The 24,823-nt window shown below is 33.1% G+C and overlaps 1 protein-coding gene across 1 annotated transcript in view; it reads right to left on the reverse strand.

The window, feature by feature from the left end:
- Positions 1 to 15,125: 15,125 nt before the first annotated feature.
- LOC127726761 (uncharacterized) overlaps positions 15,126 to 24,823 on the reverse strand; it is a 33,761-nt gene continuing 24,063 nt past the window's right edge. Inside the window, exons 2-3 of the mRNA XM_052234216.1 lie at positions 16,566 to 17,574; positions 15,126 to 15,164 (exon numbers count right to left, since the gene is read on the reverse strand). Coding sequence (XP_052090176.1) covers positions 15,126 to 15,164; positions 16,566 to 17,570 — 1,044 coding nt within the window. The 5' untranslated portion in view covers positions 17,571 to 17,574. The remainder of the gene's footprint in view (positions 15,165 to 16,565; positions 17,575 to 24,823) is intronic.

The following is a 24,823-nucleotide window of genomic DNA, read 5'->3' on the forward strand; positions in this document are numbered from 1 at the left end:
AGTAGACAAAATATAAAAATGGACAGTGGGTCAATTGTCTATATGTATACAGATGTATTACATCAAACAGAAATAGTAGATATTTTAACAAATCCTGAAACATCTCGTACATCGAATGTTCCCCCTTATAAGCCAAAGGCAAACGAAGTTTACTTGTTTCAAACTGGGGCAGATGATTGGAAATGTGACCAATATCTGTGGATAAATAATGGTACAAAATCAGTCACCATTGGTAATGATGTTCTTAAAAAACATTTTTACAAAGTCCGATTACCAGGAACAACAGACAATACAAACGGTAGAAAAACACCAGTTGGTTCTTTACAGTTTAAGAAAACTGCATACAGTTTCAAAAGTAACAAAAGCTTAATACTTGTGCATTATGAGGGAGAAAATTTCACAGCGCCTTCCCAAATAGAGGGGACAAATATATGGCCATTAGTATCTGATACTTCATATTTTCATATCATATATTTATTGATCTCCAAGATTCCTTACTTTCAAGAAAAAATATTATAAAACAAAAAAAAATATTAACACTTTTTGTCGATCAGTTCAATATATTTAAAGCATATATCGGCGAATGTTAATTCCGTCCGGTCAAATTATTTTGAAGAAAAACATTTTTTTTTACTATAAAATTTATATTTTCATATCATATATAAATTGATCTCACATATTTCTTAGTTTCATGTAAAAATATTGTAAAACAAAAGAAATATAAAAACACTTTTTGTCGATCAGTTCAATATAATCAACGCGTACATCGGCGAATGTCAATACCGTCCGGTCAACTTTTTTTGCAGAAAAACATTTTTGTTTACTATAAAGTTTATATTTTCGTATTATATATTTATTATTCTCACAGATTCCTTAATTTCATCGACAAATATTGTAAAACAAAAAAGATATTAACACTTGTTTTCGACCAATTGCATATATGTATAGCGTGTATCGGCGAGTGTGAAATCCGTCCGGTCAACTTTAATTGCTCAAAAATATTTTTTTTCACTTATTTTGTTTTATTTTCATAAAATATAGTTTAATATCTCTAAGGTCTACAAATATTAAAAAAATCTACTGAATAACAAAAAAGTTATGACTATTTATATCTCATCCGGCCAATCGTCCTGTCACTATCCGGGCAATCGTCCTGTCATTAGTGCAACCCAGGTAAATGGTCACATGATTTTATAATTTTAAAGTCATGTGACACATTTCTTTAAATAAGGTGGCAGAAACCAGTTATTTAACAATAAATCTTTAGAATTTCATGGATTTATGATTTTATTTTCTTGAAAATTCATTCAAGCTTATATACAAATAAAATGTATGGTTTCAAGTAACTAAGATGTGTGCGTGCTTATGTGAATATATAGAAAACCTTTAAATTTGGGTGTCTGTTCAGCATGGAGATTTTTTAAATTTATAAATGCACTGCAAATAAGGCAAAAAATGTGATGCTCTGATACAAATCTAATCCTCACCTGCAGAATCCTGCTAAAAGCCGACAAGAATTTTAGGCAAAATTCAAGAGAAAAATGATATTCAGTGAATTAGAGCCTTGTCCGAACCTATCTTTACCATCAAAATCTCAAGATATTTTTGTTTACATAAATTTTTCCCCACTTTGATTAGATGCCGTCAAGTGAGGAGACCACAATTTTGACTTCTGATTGGACCCATTTGCGAAGGAAATCCCCAACCTGTGTATGCAACTACTTACTTGTGTAATACAATAGCCTAGAATTTACATTCATTTATTTTTTCAGTCCACATGATGCAATTATATACCTCAATGCTTAACTATAACCAAATTTCTGCGGCACACATGTTCTGGTACACCAAAACTGGTACCTGCCTAAATTGAACAGTGATAATTGTTTCGTCTGATAACCAGTGCACAAATAAAAAACACACTGTGTAGAATACACATATTGTTGTTGACGAAATAAAGTTTATAGAATATTTGTTCTAACAGGAAAATATATAATGGCATTGTATATATATAATATTTAGTTACAGTGGATATTCTGTAAGGTGGAACACATATGCATTTACACTGCAACTGCTGACGAGATTTAACCGGCATACGGCAACTATTGACGAGGTTACTGAGATGTGTTCGACATACGGCAGCTACTGACGAGGTTGTTGAAATATGACCGGCATACGACAACTACTGACGAGGTTATTGAGATGTGACCGGCATAAGACAATTACTGACAAGGTTACTGAAATGTTACCGGTATACGGCATCTACTGACGGGGTTACTGAGATGTGACCGGCATTAGACAATTACTGACGAGGTTACTGAAATATGACCGGCATACGGCAACTACTGACGAGGTTACTGAGTTGTGACCGGCATATGGCAAGAACTGACGATGTTTCTGATCTGGGATCGGAATACGGCAACTTCTGAATTTTTTCATGACTTTGGACAGGCATAATGCAAGTACTGGCGAGGTGTCTGATTTGGGACCGGCAAACGGTTACTACTGATGAGGATTCTGGTCTTGGATCGGCATACCGCAACTTCTGAGGAAACATAAGTACTGACGAGATGTCTGACTTAGGACCGGTATACGGTAACTCTACTAACGCGTTTTCAAAGATGTGAATGACATGCGGCAATTATTGACGAGCTTTCTGACTTAGGACCAGCAAGCGGCAACTAATGACAAAAATTATTACTTGGCACCAGCATACGGCATTTACTGACGATAAGTCTTACTTGGGACCAGCATGTGGGAACTACTTATGAGGTTAATGCCTTTGATCTGGCATGCGGCAACTACTCACGAGGTTAATGACTTGGGAAAGGCAAACGACACCTCCAGGAGAGGTTTTAACTTTGGACCTGCAAACAGCAACTACTGACGAGGGTTTTGACTTGGGACCGGCAGGCAGTAACTATTGACGATGTTTTTGATCTGGGATTGCCATACGGCATCTACTCACACGGTTAATGACTTTGGACCAGCAAACAACAACTACTGACGAGGTTTGAGACTTAGGACCGGCATACGGCAACTACTGACGAGGTTTGAGACTTAGGACCGGCATACGGCAACTACTGACGAGGTTTCAGACTTAGGACCGGCATACGGCAACTACTGACTATGTTTCTGACTTAGGACCAGCATTCGGCAACTACTGACGAGGTTTCAGACTTAGGACCGGCATACGGCAACTACTGACGATGTTTCAGACTAAGGACCAGCATTCGGCAACTACTGACGATGTTACTTACTTAGGACCACAAAACGGCAGCTCCTGAAAGGTTTTTAACATAGGCCTAGCATACAGCAACTCCTGACGAGGTTTCTGACTTTGGATCGGCATACAGCAACTACTGACAAGGTTTCTGACTTTGGAGCATCATACGATAACTGCTGACGAGGTTTCGGACTTAGGATCGGCATGCGGCATGTAACTACCATGACTACTGACAATGTGTTTGACATACATGTATGACGGCATATGTCAACTAATGACAAGTTTACCATGGTTACCTACATGTGACCGGGATATGAAATTGTTGGTGACTTTCGTATTCCATGTTAGTCTGCAAATACATTTTCGGGCTTAAAGCAGGATATATCTGGATATAGAACTTCTACTCATACTCATACTAGGAAGTTACTGAACTATACTCAACAACAAACTATACACATCATTTCAGGAGCATCTTTAGTTTCTTTACATGATGTTTTAGTTGGTTTTTCTCCTTGTATCCCTTTTTGACTTCTTTTGATTTATTTTCTAATAAGTTCCTGTCTTTTACACCTATACCCAAGGGTGATTGGGGAATAAAAATATGGTCACTTTTGATCTTCTTCCGACCGGCAGTAAAACGTTTGTCGAAGTGGGCGTCCGTTAGGCTGTGCCAGATGTACAAGTATACGCAGTCACGTCCGGTCAGAATGGGGACGTAAAATCCGATGCCTAGTGCAGAGATAGTACCATGCTATCTGCACGTTAAAACCCCTTCCAACAAATATTTAGAGGGTCCGTAGGTGGCCTGTTGCAAGGCAAAATTTCTACCGCTTTCCAATACATCCTAACTTCCCAGTGGCTATCAAAATTTCCCCGACCTTCATTCTGGACGGCATCAATTACCGGACTTACTTATTGTATTTATTTCTAATTTGTTCTCGTCCTGAAAATGCATGAAATATTTGCCACTGGACATCAATCAACCAAGAATTATCTTCAGCGTATACATGACATTTTCTTTTATTCAGATTGAACTGTTTTTTTTATTTATTTTGCCGATTTGTTGCGATCTCATATAACTTATTGCCACATCTTCTGTTATCAATATTGAACTGTCCTTTTATTTATTTTGTCGGTTTGTTGCGATCTCATATAACTTATTGCCACATCTTCTGTTATCCATATTGAACTGTCCTTTTATTTATTTTGTCGATTTGTTGCGATCTCATATAACTTATTGCCACATCTTCTGTTATCCATATTGAACTGTCCTTTTATTTATTTTGCCGATTTGTTGCGATCTCATATAACTTATTGCCACATCTTCTGTTATCCATGTCGAACTGTCCTTTTATTTATTTTGTCGGTTTGTTGCGATCTCATATAACTTATTGCCACATCTTCTGTTATCCATATCGAACTGTCCTTTTATTTATTTTGCCGATTTGTTGCGATCTCATATAACTTATTGCCACATCTTCTGTTATCCATGTCGAACTGTCCTTTTATTTATTTTGTCGGTTTGTTGCGATCTCATATAACTTATTGCCACATCTTCTGTTATCCATATCGAACTGTCTTTTGATTGATGTCGTTAAACTGTTGTCTCATATACTTAAACGCGACATCTTTTTTATTCAGATTGAACTGTTTTTTTATTTATTTTGTCGATTTGTTGCGATCTCATATAACTTATTGCCACATCTTCTGTTATCCATATCGAACTGTCTTTTGATTGATGTCGTTAAACTGTTGTCTCATATACTTAAACGCGACATCTTTTTTATTCAGATTGAACTGTTTTTTTATTTATTTTGTCGATTTGTTGCGATCTCATATAACTTATTGCCACATCTTCTGTTATCCATATCGAACTGTCTTTTGATTGATGTCTTTAAACTGTTGTCTCATATACTTAAACGCAACATCTTTTTTATTCATATTGAACTAGTTTTTGGTGAATTTTGTCGATGGATTGCTGTGTCTAATACATTTACTCGAAATCTTCTATTTTTCAAATTGCAAAGTATTTTTATATATTTTGTCGATGGGTTGCTGTCTCATATGCGTATACCCACCATCGTCTTAATTCATATTGAACTTATCTTTTGGTAAACTTTTTTTTTTTGCTGTCCCATATATGTTAACTCGATTATTTTTTTATATTCGTATCGAACTGCCTTTGTGTTCATTTTGTCGATGGATTGTTGTCTCATATATACGCTTATCTGGAATCTTTTATTCACATTAAAATGAATTCATACATGTATAACCAAAATATTTTCATATTGAATCGGTTTTTTTTTAATTTTTGATCGGTTGCTGTCTTTTATGAGTCTACTCGACATCTTCTTTTATTCTTATTTAACAGTATTTTGATTTATGTTGTCAATGGGTTGCTTTCTAACAGAATTTTACCCGGCATCTTCTTCATTCACATTGAACTGTCTGTTTATTTTGTCGATGGATTTTTGTCTCATATACGCAAACCCCCAACTCTTCTTTTTTTTATTATTGAACTGTCCTAATGTTTCTTTTGTAGATGGGCTACTGTCTCATATACGAATTCCAGAAATCTCCTGGTATCCATTTTTAACTGTGTTTTTTTTCAAAATTAAACGTCTTTGGATTTATTTTGTCAATGGGTTGTTGTTTCATATACGTATCCCAAATCTTTTTTTATTCATATTGAACTGTTTTTGATTTATATTGCCGATTGTTAACTGTCTAACATTGAACTTTCTTTTTATGCATTTTGTCTATTGTTTGGGTCTCATATACGTATAACCAAAATCTTTTTGTTTTCATATTGAAATGTTTCAAGATTAATTTTGAAGATTGGTTGCTGTTTTACATACGTAAACCCGACATCTTTTTTGTTTTCAAATAAACAGTCCATGGATTTATTTCGTCGATGGATTGCTGTCTTAATTACGTATAACAGAATATTCTTTTATTCACATTGAACTGTTTTTTTATGTATGTTGTCGTTGGGTTCTTGTCTTATTTACGTGTATCCCGCTTCTCCACTTCTCTCATAGCACTCATTATTAATTTACAATGTTCTCAGAAGTAACTGTATATATGTTACAGTGAATTTGTAAAATCAAAAAACTGATTAGTGATATCATAAAATCCCTGATTTTGTCTAGGGACTTTACAAAATCACTGAAATAGTTAAGATCTTTTTTTACAGATTCACTGATCAAATTCAGGAAATTTGTAAAAATAAATTAATTCTTTTTCTTTTCAAAGAGCCACAGAAAGAAGACAAAACAAGCTCTTTTTACTTCCTTGTTCGAAAGTAAGTTAATGTTTATTATAGTGTTTCTGTAATTACTGAAAAGAATAAAACCAATTATATCAAATTTTTATAATCAAATATAAAAACGGAACATTGGATTGCTTGCTGTCATAAGAGAAGAAAAACACATAAAAAAAAATATGTAAAGAATAAGAAATTGATTGGGTTAGGATATGTGATCCAGTGGCAAATATTACATGCATATCAGGACAAGATTATCTTATTGTTACATGAAAATTGATATATAAAAAGCAAATAAGTGTTGTATCATTAATTTGCTGCCTATGAAATAACATTATATTCACAAAATAATAATAATGATAAAAGACAACAGATAAAATAGGCAAGAATACTTTGTTTTGTATTTGCATTTCTATGAAGAGGTTCTAACCAAGCAGAAATAGGCCACCTTGATCAATTTTATATGCTTATCTTACTTTGGTCATATCTCAGATACATGTATTCTATGACAAAGGGATAAAACTTTAAATAATGTTCTGTAAAGAAAAGATGTGAACAAAATAGGTGTTCCTGTCTAAAAGCTAGGCAATTATGTAACAGTAGATGTCACCCAAACTTGTCATGCAAAAATAAGTAAATTATAGTCTAAATATCCGTCCATATGCCTTTTATTCATAATCATTGTACACTAGTTTAAACTTGTAGTGTTTATTGAATATATATATATCAAAATCTTTAGTCTATTTTTATATTAAGAAAAACACGTTTCTAATATCAAGTTAAACTTGTAATCATGGATTTTACCAAATCCCTAGCACTATTTTCAGTGATTTTATGAAATCCTTAACAATTTTTTTCTTCACATGTCGACACTTACTAGAGGATATGTGTATGTCATCTGTCAATGTATCCAATCTGTGTATGTCATCTGTCAATGTATCCAACTAAAATAAAAAATAACGTATACGTTTCGTAAATGTTTTATTTGTATATTGAACACCTAGTTGTTACTTTACATTCATAATAGTTATGATATGTCTAAACTATCTGTTGATGATCATTTATTACATTTAACTTTCAAGCTTCTTTATAATAAAGTGAACAACTTTATTTTTAATATTGAAAAAAAAAACTTTTGGATTCATAGTAATCCTGTTTAACTCTTCGATTTATCATTTCTTCATTTCAGTGGTTCACATCAATATTTATAAAAGCATGATCAGGTTTAGAATGAGAGGCGAATACAAATGTATACTAAAGCATGCAGATATGTCGCAAATGTCACCTCAAGAGAAACCCCAAAAAATGACAAAGAAAAGATAAGTAAAGTGCCAAAAAATTATCAGGAGAGTAAGATTTCGTTGATACAGCAAAACAAATAGTAACAGTAACAAGAGCAAAGGGTAGACTTAGACGTTCTGTTTTCGGCGGCGGCGTCAACAATTTCTTATAAAGTATATGTGTGACTAGTTCAGTTTTAGGGTAACCGCTATTGATAGGTGAAATATATTTGTTATGCAGTTGTATAAAAACTACCTCATGCATCTCGTTTCCATGGATATTAGTTTACTCGGCCCCTAGTCACGATCTATTGACAGTAGAACTTTTGATTGGTTTAAATGTTTAAAGGGAACCCCTCAATGATATTAGATTTACATTTGTACAAACATTGGCGTATCTCATTTCCATGTCGTCTATTTGGCCCTGCAGCTTCAGTTAAGTTCCATTGACTTAATATGTTTTGCATATTGTACATGCTAAAAAGTATTGTAATTTGAATTTGAACATTTGCATTTTCATATAAAAATTACAAACAAGCGAGACATAATTCTGTGTCAGCAGTTCAGAAAATAATCATTTCAGTACGTATATTCGATAAGTGTCGTTTGCAAGGATTTCCATAGCGTTGATATACAAAACAATAACAATTACTGAAAGTTTATGTGACTCCTAAATACTCAACTAAGTCTACTTATGTGCATCTAAAAGTGATCTATGAACTGGAAACGTTAACATAGTTGATGAAAAAAAGTAAATGAAATGTCGGGAAAATATACTATGCTCAAGATTTACAAGCGATCTCTGAAAAGAAATTACGAACATGATTGAACTTTGAATAAAATAGGGGACAATTCGGATTCATAAACGATCTGATATGGACCCCGTATCGCAAAATTACGGACAACTAGTTCCATCGGACTGTTCGAATAAATTATTTCTCTTCATGTCGTTGGGTTACTGTCTCATTGAGGTACAAGCCCCACGTCTTCTTGTATTCGTATCTATGCTATTTTTTTTCAAGTCGTCGGGTTGCTGTCTCATTGAGGTACAGCCCCACGTCTACTTGTATTCATATCGATATTTTTGTTCAAGTCGTTGGGTTGCTGTTTCATTGACGTAAACCCCATATCTTGTATTCGTTTCTATATTTTTGTTCAAGACGTTGGGTTGCTGTCTCATTGAGGTATTACACCACATCTTCTTGTCTTAATATCTATAATATTTTTGTCAAATTGTCGGGTTGCTGTCTCATTTTATATCCCACATCTCTCTGTATTCATATCTATTGTATTTTTGTCAAATTGTTGGGTAGCTGTCTAATTTTTTAATCTGTTTTATGATACTTGTTTTTAGTGGTTGGGTTGCTGTCTCATTGACGTGTACCCCACATCTCGATGAATTCATATCTATATTATTTTTTTGTTCAAGTCGTTGGGTTGCCGTCTCATTGACGTACACCCCACACTTTTTGAAATTGTGTTTAATCTCATATTTTTTAAGTCGTTGGATTGCTGTCTCATTGACGTCTACCCCACATCTATTTGAATTCGTTTTTTCATTTATACATTTTGTGTTTAAGTCAAGGGGTGCTATCGAACTGATGTATACCCAAATATCTAATTGAATTCGCCTCTTTGATATTTTTGTTCAATTCGTTGGGTGGCTGTCTGATTGATGTATACCCAACATCTTGTTGCTTTTTTATCTATAATAATTTTGTTCATACGTTAGGTTTCTGTCTCATTGAAGTATACCCCCACATATCTTTCTATTTGTTTCTATTATATTTTTGTTCAAATCGTTGGGTTGATGTCTTATGGACCTATACCCAAAAAACTTCATATGTTCATATCTTTAATATTTTTGTTCAAGTTGGTAAGTTGCTGTCTCATTGAGGTTTTACCCCATATCTCTTTGTATTCATATCTATTATATTTTTGGTCAAGTCGTTGGGTAGCTGTCTCATTGCCGCATACCCAACACCTATCTGAATTCGTTTTTATATTTGATTTTTAGTGGTAGTGTGCTGTCTCATTGACATATACCCCACATCTCCTTGAATTCATATCTATATTATTTTTCTTCAAGTCGTTGGGTTGCTGTCTCATTGACGTCTACCCCACATTTATTTGAATTCGTGTTTTTTTAAACTTTTTTTTATAAAATTTGTGTTTAAGTCGTGGGGTGCTGTCGAACTGATGTATACCCAAATATCTTCTCCTTGCATTAGGATCTTTGATATTTTGTTCAATTCTTTGGGTTGCTGTCTGATTGACGTATACCCCACATCTTCTTGTTTTCGTATCCATAATATTTTTGTACGTGTCGTTAGGTTTCTGTCTCATTTACATATGCCGTGCCATCTACTTTCATTCATTTCTAGAATATGTATGTACAAGTCGTTAGGTTGCTGTCTTATTGACATTTACCCTACAATCCTTTGAATGCGGATTTATTATATTTTTTTCTAGTCGCTGAATTGCTGTCTCATTGAAGTATACCCCCACATACCTCTGTTTTTGTATCTATTATATTTTTTGTTCAATTCGTTGGGTTGCTGTCTCATTGATCTATACCCAAAAAACGTCATGTGTTCATATCTGTAATATCTATGTTCAAGTGGGTAAGTTGCTGTCTCATTGATGTTAAAACCACATTTCCTTGTAATCGTATCTATAATATTTTCGTTCATGTCGGAAAGTTGCTGCCTCATTGACGTATACCCCACATTTCCATGTTTGTATATTTATAATATTTTTCTAGGCGTTTGGTTGCTGTCTCATTGACGTATACCCCATATCTCCTTGTATTTGTATCTATAATATTTTTTTTCAAATGATTGGGTTCCTCTCTCATTGATGTATACCCACATATCCTTCTTTTCATATCTATTATATATGTGTTCAAGTCGTTGATTGCTGTGTCATTCATTTATACTCCACGTCTCCTTGTAATCGTATTTATTATGCCTTTGTTCAAGTTGTTGGTTTGTTGTCTCATTCACTTATACTCCACATCTCCTTGTACTCGTATATTTATTATGTTTTTGTTCAAGTTGTTGGGTTGTTGTCTCATTCACTTATGCCCCACATTTCCTTGTACTCGTATTTACTATGTTTTTGTTCAAGTTTTGGATAGCTGTCTCATTGACGTATACCCTTCACCTCTTTGCACATTATATTCGTATCTATAATATTTTTGTTCCAGTCTTGGATTGCTGTCTCATTGACTTATACCCTCACATCTCCTTGTATTTGTATCTGTAATATTGTTGTTCAAGTTTTGGATTGTTGTCTCATTGACGTATACCCTTCACCTCTTTGTACATTATATTCGTGTCTATAATATTTTTGTTCCAGTCTTGGGTTGCTGTCTCATTGACTTATACCCTCACATCTCCTTGTATTTGTATCTGTAATATTGTTGTTCAAGTTTTGGATTGTTGTCTCATTGACGTATACCCTTCACCTCTTTGTACATTATATTCGTATCTATAATATTTTTGTTCAAGTCGTTGGGTTGCTGTCTCATTGACTTATATCCTCACATCTCCTTTAATTTGTATCTGTAATATTGTTGTTCAAGTTGTTGGATTGCTGTCTTTTTGACGTTTACCCGACATCTCCATGTATTCATATCTATAATATTTCTGTCTTTTTTCACTTTAAAATTAATCCTTATTTAATTCATGACATCAGTACTGTGAAATCCTCTAAAATACTTGGCCGGCCTTGCTTTCTTGTCTAACTTATTGTTTCAAAAAGTCTAAGTAAGATGAACAAGAATTTTAATAAACCATAACATACATTTATAATTAAAATGACGTTATGTACAGATACTGGTCCCAATTAACAAAGAATGTAAATGTTCACCAAGTGATGTATCTGAAAATGTAGTGAGTTATCTAGATCAATGTAGTGAGTTATCTAGATCAATGTAGTGAGTTATCTAGATCAATGTAGTAAGTTATCTAGATCAATGTAGTAAGTTATCTAGATCAATGTAGTAAGTTATCTAGATCAATGCAGTAAGTTATCTAGATCAATGCAGTAAGTTATCTAGATAAATGTAGTAAGTTATCTAGATCAATGTAGTAAGTTATCTAGATCAATGTAGTAAGTTATCTAGATCAATGTTTTATAAATAGTCGTGTCCATGAACCAATCCCAGCAAAACTTACTAATACCATTGTCTATAGGAGATTTTATTTCTTGTCTGTATCGAGTTTCTATAATGATTTTCCATGTATCGCTGTGTATACTTTATTTGCAATTTATATGCATTTAAATGATTGTCTTCAATTACAGTTTTATTCTGTTATTGTTCTGTTTATGCATGATTTGGTGATTCATATATATAGCATGTTTCGCTTATATATATTTACTTTAATTATATATATTATCTTTAACTGTTAAAACCTGATTTGACCTTTTCTCGGTAGATTGTTCTGTGGTTAATTATAAACTTTTACACATCTATTTATTTGAAAGGATTTTCCCAACGTAAATGATCTGTGGTAATCAACTGGTCGTCTATGAATTTCTTTAATTTGATGATATTACACCTGGTGTTTCGGATATCATTTAGGTCAAGTTCGACCAAGGCCGTTCATCCTCGTCAGGTGCCCTGGCCTAATTTATTTTTATTTACTATAACATTTGATTTTAATTACTTTTTTAATTGTTATCAATATGTTTCTATCGTGTAACGTATCAAATGCAGTTACATTTTGGGGCACTACACCTGGTGAATCTGTAATACACTTATAGTTTAATGTCCATTCTTTATCTAATTACATTATAATTTTGCCGAGGTCAAGTACTCCTTCACATTCTTGTGTTTACGATAAGCAATGATAGGCGGTCTGGGAAATAGATGTTGAGCGGTCTCGTCGTCTTCAATCAAATGCCAGTGTTTTCTTATTCGTCTTCCCAACTGCTTAAATAAAGGATTAAATTTCGTTGCTATGACTAGTGGTGGACTTTTCTGTTTGTTTTTTGTTTTATAACATAATGTGTTTTGCCTACTTTTTCGTAGTGCTTTATTAACTAGTGGATTAATTTCATTTTCCTTGTGTCCCCTGAGTATAAGCTTGTGTTTAAATAGTTTGATCTGTGTGTCGAGGTCATCTTTGTTATTACACGATCGAATGAACCGTGTAACTTCGCCAATTATAAATCCCTTAAATACAGAGGCGGGATGAGCTGATGATTTATCTAAATATTGGAAGTTATCCGTAGGTTTGCGATATAATTTGATATCTAATATTTGTTCCGTTTTAAATCTATCTCCTTTAAATATTGTTACGTCCAAAAATTGTATTTGACTATTAGAAATTTCATATGTGAATTTTAACAATGGATGAATACTATTTGCAATCTGGTAAAATTCAATAAGCGCTTGTTCACTTCCTTTGAATAATAAAAAACCGTCATCTCTGTAGACAGATAGAAGAGAAATTTCGGACGATTGTGAGAACCGTTTTAATATTTCAGAAACGATTTCATATATTCTAATATCAGTTAAACTAGGAGACATTGGTGACCCCATCGGTACTCCAACTTTCTGTTTAAAAATCTGCCCGTTGAATTCAAATTCATTGTTTCCAAGGGCAATTTTCAGTAATTCTAACATATCCTTTTTGGGAGGCACCGGGATGTCAAATTTACATTGCATTATTAGCGGCCATGCTCTGTCGATTGCGTTTATAATTTCCGTATGATGTAGATTGGTATACATACTAGAAATGTCAAATGAACTCATTAATATATCAGGAGAGGCTCTTATTTTTTCCAATTTGTTTATAAAAGAAGTTGTATCTTGTGTGTATGTCCAAAATTGGTTGACAACTGGTTTAATAAAATAATCGATATATTGTGCAATTTTTTCTAAGGGGCTATTACATAAAGATACAATGGGTCTTCCTGGAACGTCTATATTCAGTAAACAATTCTTATCAACTTTGATCTTTTCTCTATTATTTTGATTAATTTTATGAAGTTTTGGGAGGAAGTATAGTCTACCCAATCTTTTTTCATCGTCATTTTTTAGGAACTTTAGTGTGACATCATCAATGTAGGAGTTCTTGTGTAAACGAGAAATGATTGTGTTGATACTGTTCACGATCTCCGTTGTGTGAGATTCATTAATTGTTTCATAGTGTATATTGTCATTTAGCTGATTCATTGCCATTTTTATATAGAGGTCTTTGTCAAGAACAACTGTTGATGAGTTTTTATCTGCCTTCTTTACTATAATACGATCATTTTTACGTAAGGATTGCAGTGCCATTCTTTCATTTTTTGATAGGTTGTCCTTAAATGTATTTAATTGAATTTTCTCAAGTTCAATTCTTGTTGAAAATAAGTAGTTTTCAATTGCATTATTTGCCCAGCTTGGTTTATACCCACTTTTTAAAAGAAATGGATGACGATTGTATGTGTTAGACCCGTCATCAAAGTGATATTTACATCTCATTTTGCGGGCTAGTTCGTTGAAGTCATTTATGAGAGTTTTCTTTGCATTTTGAAGTCTTGGACTAGGAATGAATTTAAGTCCTTTCGCTAGAACTAGTATTTCAGCATTACCTAGTTTTTCTTTTGTAAAAATTTCAACATATTTTATAGCCTTTTGTACCTTTTCCGCGTGTTTATATTGTCGTCTTCTATGTTGTCTGCATATATTGTATCGTTTTCTTTTTTCCTTATTGTTAGCAATTTTGCGTTTCTTATCCCTAGCTTTGAACCGTCTATTCTTTTTATTAGACATGTGTCTGGAAGTTAGTTTAGTGCGTGTGTTGGTGTATTTCTTTGTTAACTTGTAGTTGAATAATTCCAGTGTTCGTATAAATTTTAAAACACCGCTTAATTAGTTTTCCGGCGATCTTGTGTTTATCAATCTCTCTTTTCTGAATTTTTGAAAAAACAGATTCTTGATAAATATTTTGATATAAGATTCTTTTAGAGTTGCTAATAATCTCTAATTGCGAGATATTAGCTAGTGTGAATCTTGTAGGTATAATTTTATCTCTATATCAATCTCTATTTTTGAGATGTTTTTTCTAATTGCGAAAAAAGCCTCTCAGAGATGATGTTCTATAATTAATTCTCTGATGGAATGAGGTGTGTCCACCTTCCTTTGGCTAGTTATCATAAACTGACGCTTTTTACAAAAAAGCGGGGATAAGAGACATGTGACAATGTGCTGTGTTGTGATTGGTTGGAGGAAAATAGGTGTCATCCGTAGAGAGACCAAAGCTAGGGTTTTGATTGGCTTATGTATCAGCATCATATGTTGAACTGATTTACGTCACATAGTATATGACTAGACAATTCATTAATTAAATTATTTGTCGATTCATGTAATTATAACATATATCAATAAAAGAGGCAAGCACTGCAGTATTAATACATTTAATATAAGAATATGTTGTAACGATAGTAATATTCCATGAAAATATTAATTACATACATGTACACACTATTAGAATCTCACATCTGGTTTCTAATCATTAAGTGATAAAATGTCCGAGCCGGACGCTGTCGAAGATTTATAATCTTTATCAAAATAGAATAAAATAAGATGGTATGTTTACCTGCTGAGTATAGTCTAATTACGTATAAAATCAGTCCATGTTGTAAGAGAAAATTATTAACATCCATTAAGAAAATCCCGATCACAAAATAACAAGTTAATTTTCCGTTATGAGAATATATTTCAGATTGAATGATTTTATAAATAATCGTGTCCATGAACCAATCTTAGCAAAACCTACTAATATTTTTGCCTATAGGATATTTTATTTCTTGTCCGTATCGAGTTTCTATAATTATTTTCCATGTATCGCTGTGTATGCGTTATATGCAATTTTATTTGCATTTAACTGTTTGTCTTCAACTACAGGTTTATTCTGTTATTGCTTTGTTAATGCAAGATTTGGTGATTCATATACATAGCATGTTTCGCTTATATATATTTATTTTAAATTATATATATTATTTTTAACTGTCAACACCTGATTTGACCTTTTCTCGGTAGATTGTTCTGTGGTTAATTGTAAAATTTTACACATCTATTTATTTGAAAGGATTTTTCTAAAGACAAATATTTGAACGTAATTCCTTATCATCTAACTTCATACAAGAACGCGTGTTTGGATTCATTTGCCACTAACAATGTATGTGTAGATGTGTCATAGTGTAGAACCTGTGGAAAGTTAATTCCATCTTCACGTGATAAAAGTTGTCTGTAGCGTTGTCCATCAGGAGAGATGACAACCACATTGTGAGTATCACGTCCCACTACAAACACGTTACCATCATTGTCTACAGTGATACCGAATGGAAACTTCAGAACACTCATATCACAGAATGTCCAAAGTATGTTACCATGGTAATCACGACAGGTTACACTGTGATTGTCAGAGTTTGTATAGAACAGTTTGTCCCCGGATGTTGTAACGTACGCACAGAAAGGAAGTTTGTTATTGTTAACATTGGTAATGGATTCATCACTAAGACTAATCATCTGTAGTCCTTTCTCTCTGTCACAATAAATCAAATGTCCATCTTTGTATACTGCTCCTTCGTTGTATGAATGAACTTTTATTGATTTCTTCAGTTTTTGCTTCTTTAAGTCGATTATATTAATCGTATCTGATTCACAGGATGTTACAGCAATAGAATCATCACCAATAAATACCACATCAAACGTATAACCAATCTTACTGATTTCGAAATCTTTTGATCCGTCTGATTTGAGTACTCTTATTTTATCTTGTCTATAACAAGAGAATACCATCCTACCACCAGGAAGCATGGAACAACCTTGGACATTTGACAACCTTGTATTGATACGTTTCTGTAACGTCAGAGTCAGGTTATCGATATTTCTGGTTGGCACATCTACCATAATCTGGGCTTGTCTGTCCTTGCGTTTCTGAATGGTAAAATCACATGGATCAGAACTGACATCAATTTCTCCAAATATTTGAACGCTGGCCGTGATTTGCGGTAAAAACTTGTTAATTTGGCATGAAATATTGACTTGATTTGTGGTGTCACTTGTGGTGATTGATTGCATAAATTTTTCTCCGACTGCAATATCTTTTTCGATATCTTTCATAGTCAAAAATGTTTGAAGTTCGGACGCATGCTGTTTAATACTAGCAATATTTTCTTGTATTTCACAGATATCTTTTTCCTTATTTTTCAGAGCAGTCAATAATTTTTCTATTTTTCTGCATTCTTTTTGTTCAACTGCCATTAATTCTTTAATCAAATCTTCCTGAAGTTTATCGAGGTGATGATTTATCTTGGTCCTGGTTTGTTTTATTTCTGCTTCAATTTCTCTTTTCTTGTCTTTAAGCGATTTTAAATTTTCTTTCCGGTTAGTATTGAGTCGTTTAATATTCTCGACGACTTCTAGCAGGGTTTGTTCGATTTCGTAATAGGCGTTGGAGGTTTTGACGTTTTTTATGATTTCATTAATGTCGATTAAGGCTTTACAATCGTTGTGAGATTTCACACATTTCTTACAGCACGGGCAATCGTGTTTTCTACAGAAAAGCTCGTATTTTTCATTATGTAGTTTGCAGACTTGAGCGATTTGCAGGACTTCGGTCGGTAATTTCTTGTATTCGGCGATGGAAACGGTTTCATGGTTTTTTGTTCCCTTGGAAATACTGTGGTGTTCCTTACAATCTCCGCATAGTCCTTCGTCACATTCAGAACACCAGACTACTGATGATTTGGTCATCTGACGACTATTACAAATACCACAAAGACTCCAATTACTGGCCATGATCCTGCAACATTATTATTAGTTGAACATTATCAATAAGTGATTTCATATTCATAAAATGACACATTAAATTCAAACTGGTAATTATCCTGGAACGTGCTTATTTAATTGATAGTTAGATTGTTCTTTAATTAATGTCCAGTAGAAAATATTGCATGCATATTCAAGACGAAAACAAATACATACAAGCATATGTGTCCAATTGACGCCATACCACGCGCGCACTTTGACATTTCCATGTTGAGTGAACAATAAAAATTGGGTCCAAAAAGGTAATGTGGCATATGATTTAAAAATATCACAGCACAATGAACATATGGACTAAGTTTATAAATTGTTGGTGTAAGAGTACATTCCCAGGAACTCCAACAGTGAACTGTATATTGCCATGTCAGGGCCTTTTATAGCTGACTATACGTTTTGGCTTTTGCTCAATGTTCGAGGCCGTACGGCGATATATAAAAGCCTTCATCTACGTCATTTGGTTGATAGTAGACTCATTGGCTGGCAATTATGTCGCATCTTCCTATTTTATATGCTTCTGTCTTGACTATGTCTTAACGTTCATTAAGTATTCAATTAGAAAGAATCTCTTTTTAATTTTTTGTTATCAATACCATTTTCTGGTCAATTTACGATTATAAAAAAACTTTTCTCTTTTAAAGCTTTCACAAAAAAGGATTACACAGTACGAGTCACCAAGAATCTTATTTATTTATTTATTAATGGATAATATAAGCTAAGTTTTTAAAGTGTTTACTAAATCAAAACAAAAAGTGTATATATATATTGCATTCTGAAAATCAATTTGTACAGAATAACAAACAAACCTACCAGGAAGGTGTTCAGAAATTTTACAAAATATTAAGAAAATAAAATGCTCCAACGGGCGCCGCTTGATATGACCAAAGAGGTCGAATCCTGAATAGTTGGGGCAAGTATGGACACTACATTTAAGCTTGATACAGCTCTGCATTTGGATTATGATTAAATATTTGATACAGCATAGGTTTCTGACACAGAATGAATGTGGACAAAGAACTGAAAATTTTGAAATTGGACTTTTACCTATTATTGTCCTATATCCAAAATCCCAAGAATTCATTTTTTTAAAATCAAACAAAGTTTAATTTTGGACCCTTTGGACATCAACGTGGACCAATTTGATAAAGGGGCCTAAAAGCAAAAATCTAAATACACTGTTAGATTCAGCATATCAAAGAACCCCATACATTCAATTTTTGTTGAAATCAAACAAAGTTTAATTTTGGACCCCAATTTAGACCAGCTTCAATACTTGGCCCAAAATCAAAAATCCGAATACATATTTAGATTCAGTATATCAAAGAACCCCTTGAATTCTTTTTTTTCATAAAATCAAAAAAAGTTTAATTTTGGACTATGCGGATTAATTAGAAAACCGGTCTCAAAATAAAAAATTTAAATACACGGTTATATTCAGCATGAACACCAAGAATTCATTTTTTTTTTAAATCAAACAAAGTTTAATTTTGGAACTTTAAGCCTTAATGTGGACCAATTTAAAAGAAAGCCCCAAAATTAAAAATATAAATACATGGTTAGATACATCATATCAAAGAACCACATGAATTCAAGACTTTGAATAAAACCACATTGAGATTGGTCAAGAAATAAGCAATTTGTACAAAGTTTTAGAAAAGGATTGTAAAAAATTTAAAAAAAAACATATCCAACATATCATTCCTCTTTAATACAAAGTCTAAAAAAAATAGATAAAACTTACCTCTACTTATTATTTGTTGTTGTTATTGGTTTTGGTAGGCGGCGTACTTATGTAGTAATTGCGCCTTAAATTCATATAACATAAATATTATGTATATATACTTTCATTCCTGAATTCATTTTTAGTATTACGTTTTGGCGAGATTTATATAAAACTTTGACAATATGGTTGACTGTGTTACAATAAAGTATTTATATGTAGAGAGAAAAAAAACACATAACAGAAGGTACATGTAATAGGAAAATGAGAGAGAGAAAAAAGCAAATGATACTTCCTAATGAAATGTACATTACTAATTGATAGGTATCATAAAATTGTTTAGAAATTTCATCTAGTTGTTCACCTTTGTGTCGTCTGTGATATGCTTATAAAAAAAAGTATATTTAGAAACATAAAACAAGACATGTGCTAGTTAAATGCTACCAATGTAAGGACGTCTCCCACGATTGATGTAGCAAATAAAGAATCCTTAAGTAAGGATTGATTGTAGTTTTTCCTTTTCCATAACGGCAAGTTGCGTTAATTTTTCCAAATAAATTTCCAAAGACATACTGGTATTTAGTGATTCCTCCTTCCCTGACGAGAAAAAAAACACTTCTGTCATTGAATGAGAAATCACCCCTACCTACACCCTTAATCGCCTATTTAGATATATATATATATATATATATATATATATATATATATATATATAAAGTGCCTAGAAAATCAACCTAACAATGTTAGAGTAGATTTGATTCTTTACTTCCTCCCCAAGCGGGGCTGGAACCTGTACTTTTCACTTCATACTTCTACGGCAACACCGCCTAGCATTGCGCAGACGCCTTATCCCCTCCTCTAACTATAGCTGATAAAAATCAGCTTTCGTTTCGGGAGGTGTTACCTTCTCGTAGGAATTAAACAAGGACATCTAGACGCAATACACAAAGTATTTTAAGTGTACAGAAATGATCATCTACTCATCTCTTTAGTATAATTACAGGATGCTGTTCTATTTTTAGAAGCATACAATCACTGTAAATTTATATATATGTATGTCTGCCTATGTGTAGTGACAACTGTAAATTATACCTTGTCCATCGGATTTCTTATGATTAAGAAATGCCAGGCTTTAGAATATTTATAAAGTGCCTAGAAAATCAACCTAACAATGTTAGAGTAGATTTGATTCTTTACTTCCTCCCCAAGCGGGGCTGGAACCTGTACTTTTCACTTCATACTTCTACGGCAACACCGCCTAGCATTGCGCAGACGCCTTATCCCCTCCTCTAACTATAGCTGATAAAAATCAGCTTTCGTTTCGGGAGGTGTTACCTTCTCGTAGGAATTAAACAAGGACATCTAGACGCAATACACAAAGTATTTTAAGTGTACAGAAATGATCATCTACTCATCTCTTTAGTATAATTACAGGATGCTGTTCTATTTTTAGAAGCATACAATCACTGTAAATTTATATATATGTATGTCTGCCTATGTGTAGTGACAACTGTGTCTAGATGTCCTTGTTTAATTCCTACGAGAAGGTAACACCTCCCGAAACGAAAGCTGATTTTTATCAGCTATAGTTAGAGGAGGGGATAAGGCGTCTGCGCAATGCTAGGCGGTGTTGCCGTAGAAGTATGAAGTGAAAAGTACAGGTTCCAGCCCCGCTTGGGGAGGAAGTAAAGAATCAAATCTACTCTAACATTGTTAGGTTGATTTTCTAGGCACTTTATAAATATTCTAAAGCCTGGCATTTCTTAATCATAAGAAATCCGATGGACAAGGTATAATTTACAGTTGTCACTACACATAGGCAGACATACATATATATAAATTTACAGTGATTGTATGCTTCTAAAAATAGAACAGCATCCTGTAATTATACTAAAGAGATGAGTAGATGATCATTTCTGTACACTTAAAATACTTTGTGTATTGCGTCTAGATGTCCTTGTTTAATTCCTACGAGAAGGTAACACCTCCCGAAACGAAAGCTGATTTTTATCAGCTATAGTTAGAGGAGGGGATAAGGCGTCTGCGCAATGCTAGGCGGTGTTGCCGTAGAAGTATGAAGTGAAAAGTACAGGTTCCAGCCCCGCTTGGGGAGGAAGTAAAGAATCAAATCTACTCTAACATTGTTAGGTTGATTTTCTAGGCACTTTATAAATATTCTAAAGCCTGGCATTTCTTAATCATAAGAAATCCGATGGACAAGGTATAATTTACAGTTGTCACTACACATAGGCAGACATACATATATATAAATTTACAGTGATTGTATGCTTCTAAAAATAGAACAGCATCCTGTAATTATACTAAAGAGATGAGTAGATGATCATTTCTGTACACTTAAAATACTTTGTGTATTGCGTCTAGATGTCCTTGTTTAATTCCTACGAGAAGGTAACACCTCCCGAAACGAAAGCTGATTTTTATCAGCTATAGTTAGAGGAGGGGATAAGGCGTCTGCGCAATGCTAGGCGGTGTTGCCGTAGAAGTATGAAGTGAAAAGTACAGGTTCCAGCCCCGCTTGGGGAGGAAGTAAAGAATCAAATCTACTCTAACATTGTTAGGTTGATTTTCTAGGCACTTTATAAATATTCTAAAGCCTGGCATTTCTTAATCATAAGAAATCCGATGGACAAGGTATAATTTACAGTTGTCACTACACATAGGCAGACATACATATATATATATATATATATATATATATATATATATGTAATATATAAATGGAGTAAAAATAGAAAAATATGAAAAAAAATAATACCAGTATATTATTAAAACAATGCAATTGTTTGAATTTGTTGTAAGTACAGAGAATGTCAGCGAAACAGAAGTGCTGGGATGTGCATATATATATACAATAATCTGTGTGTGTTTGTCTAACTGACATATGCATCCTCTAGTACAGATTTTAGTTCTTTTCATTTTATTGTCATAGAAAAGGATTTAGCACTTGTTTCTATTCTAAAAAATATATGAGCTTAATGATTGTGTTTGTTTGTTTTTCTTATTTTCTAATAATATGACTATAATTGTCAGTTTGTGAAGATCTGAAAAGACAAATTGTATTTTCCTTTGTTCTTGCTTTTCCTTTAATCTTTTAACATTAAGATAAATGTTAGTGGCACTTTCATAAAAAAAAAAGAAGCCTGTAGCAAATGTTTCTATTGTTAAATATATGAGCACAGTGTGTTGTGTTTGTTGTTTTTATTTCTTAATTTCTAATTGTCCATTATAGAGAATCTTAAGGTGATGTTGTATTTTCCCTTAATATATAATGTTAACTTTTCTAGTGTACTAATCTTCAATAGATCAGAGTGTTTAAATTGAATGTTGATACTTGTTAAAATTAATTGCGTGCATTTCATGGTCAATTAGTACTGGTGTTTGAAAGGTGATTGATTTACTGATGTATGACACAGGTAGAAAAAAGTCTGTTTGATTACGCTCAATGGACTGACACAAAGGTGAAGTGTGCATTGCACTTGTGACTTACTTATCATTATTCTATGGATATTAAAAAAGGAAATGATTTTATATTCTGGTGAGTTTTTCTTTTATTTTTAATCTTGCTGGTTGTATAACTTGATGAAATAATTTAACTTGAGGGACCATCTGAGAAATAGTTCATATACACTGGTTCCAAATACATAATTATTTATTTTATAATATCTAAACTAAAGCTAAATGACACTTATAGTTGAGAGTCTTCCTATTTTCTTATAAGTATATTAGTTTCCCGTAGATAGTTATGCACGGGACTAAAAGTGTGTGTGTATCCGGATAGAAGGTGTTTCAATGAGAGATCTATGACTCCATTTTTTTAAGCGTATCAAACATCTGTTTTCGTTGCACATCATATTTTGAGCAGACTAATAGAAAGTGTACAACATCGTCTGTGACTTTGCAGTTTTCACAAATTTCACTCGGGCTTTTCCCTATTTTGTGAAGATATTTATTGACATTTATAGAGCCAGATCTTAATCTGAATATTATTCGTTCATTTTCTCTATTCATTTGTGGAATAGTAATCTTAAAAGATACATTATTTTGGAAGGAGTGTAGTAATCTTCCCTTTGGGTTGTCTGACCACTGTTTTTGCCAAATTTGTTTTAAAATGTTTTTTGTTAAACATTTGATGTCTTCCTTATATAGGGGAATATGACAATCTATTGTACCTTTATTAAGAGCCACTTTGGCAGTCTGGTCTGCAATTTCATTTCCTAAAATTCCGACGTGGCTTGGGATCCACTCAAATATTATGTTGCTACCTAGTTTGACTAACTGGTTGTATAAAAATATGATATCGTACAATAAATAATTTTTTACCTTAAATAAATTACTCTTTAAGGCTTGTAGAGCTGATAAAGAGTCGACAAACACAATGACATTATTTGGTTTGAATTCTTCTAACCATATAAGAAACAGAAATATTGCTATAAGCTCACAAGTGAAAATTGACATATTCTTAGGCAGTTTGAAACCTTTTTTTATTCCCATTTCAGGTATTGCAAATGCACATGAGGTTTTATTAGAATTTGGATCTTTAGATCCGTCCGTATATATTTTTTAAAAACTGGCGATACTGCGTATCAATCATGAAGTTACTTTCACTTCGAATTAAGTGTGGATTGTCCTTTTTCGAGATGAGATTTGTGAGTTGTGTACATACACGGGGTTTAGTCAAATGCCAAGGGGGTGTTGGGAATTGTTTGTATTTATATATTTGGTTAATATCTATATCATGTTGATTAATCATATCTTTTGAAATAATAAACTATGGTTTTTTATTCTGTTTTATTTCCCTGGAGTAGCAAAGAAATGTTGCCTTTTTTGCTAAACTTTCCTTAGTTGGATGGTTATCTTCATGACTAGATATGTTCAAGAAAGATTTTGTAATAAGACACTTCCTACGTTCTTCGTAGGGTGGGTCACCCATTTCTACTTGCAGTCCACTTGTGGCTACATTTTTATATGCACCGGTACAAATTCGAAGTGCTTGACTTTGCACCCGGTCCAGTATTTTCTTTACGGAATGTGAGGCGGAATTATATACTTCACAACCGTAGTCTATTTTAGATCTTATAAGTGCAATATATATGTTTCTAAGAGAATGGCTGTTTGCTCCCCACTTATTACCTGTAAGAAGTTTCATGCAATTTAAGACTTTACTGCATTTTGCCTCTATGTATTGTATACGTTTTAACCAAGTCAATTTACTATCAATAATTATTCCTAAAAATTTCACCTCATTGACTACTTGTAATAAACTGTTACCTAACGTTAATAATAACTTCTCAGACTTTTTCTTTCTACTAAACACAATAGCTACAGTTTTAGAGGGGGAAATGAGAAATCCCCATTTATCACACCATGTTTTGATATTGTCAAGATCTTTCTGTATTCTCCTTTGAATATAACCAATATTTTTACCACACAACCATATAGCACTATCGTCTGCAAATTGGGAAATAGAACAATTATTAATACATGAGGG

This window comes from Mytilus californianus, unplaced genomic scaffold (assembly GCF_021869535.1).
Source record: "Mytilus californianus isolate M0D057914Y unplaced genomic scaffold, xbMytCali1.0.p SCAF_18, whole genome shotgun sequence".
Classification (NCBI taxonomy): Eukaryota; Metazoa; Mollusca; class Bivalvia; order Mytilida; family Mytilidae; genus Mytilus; species Mytilus californianus.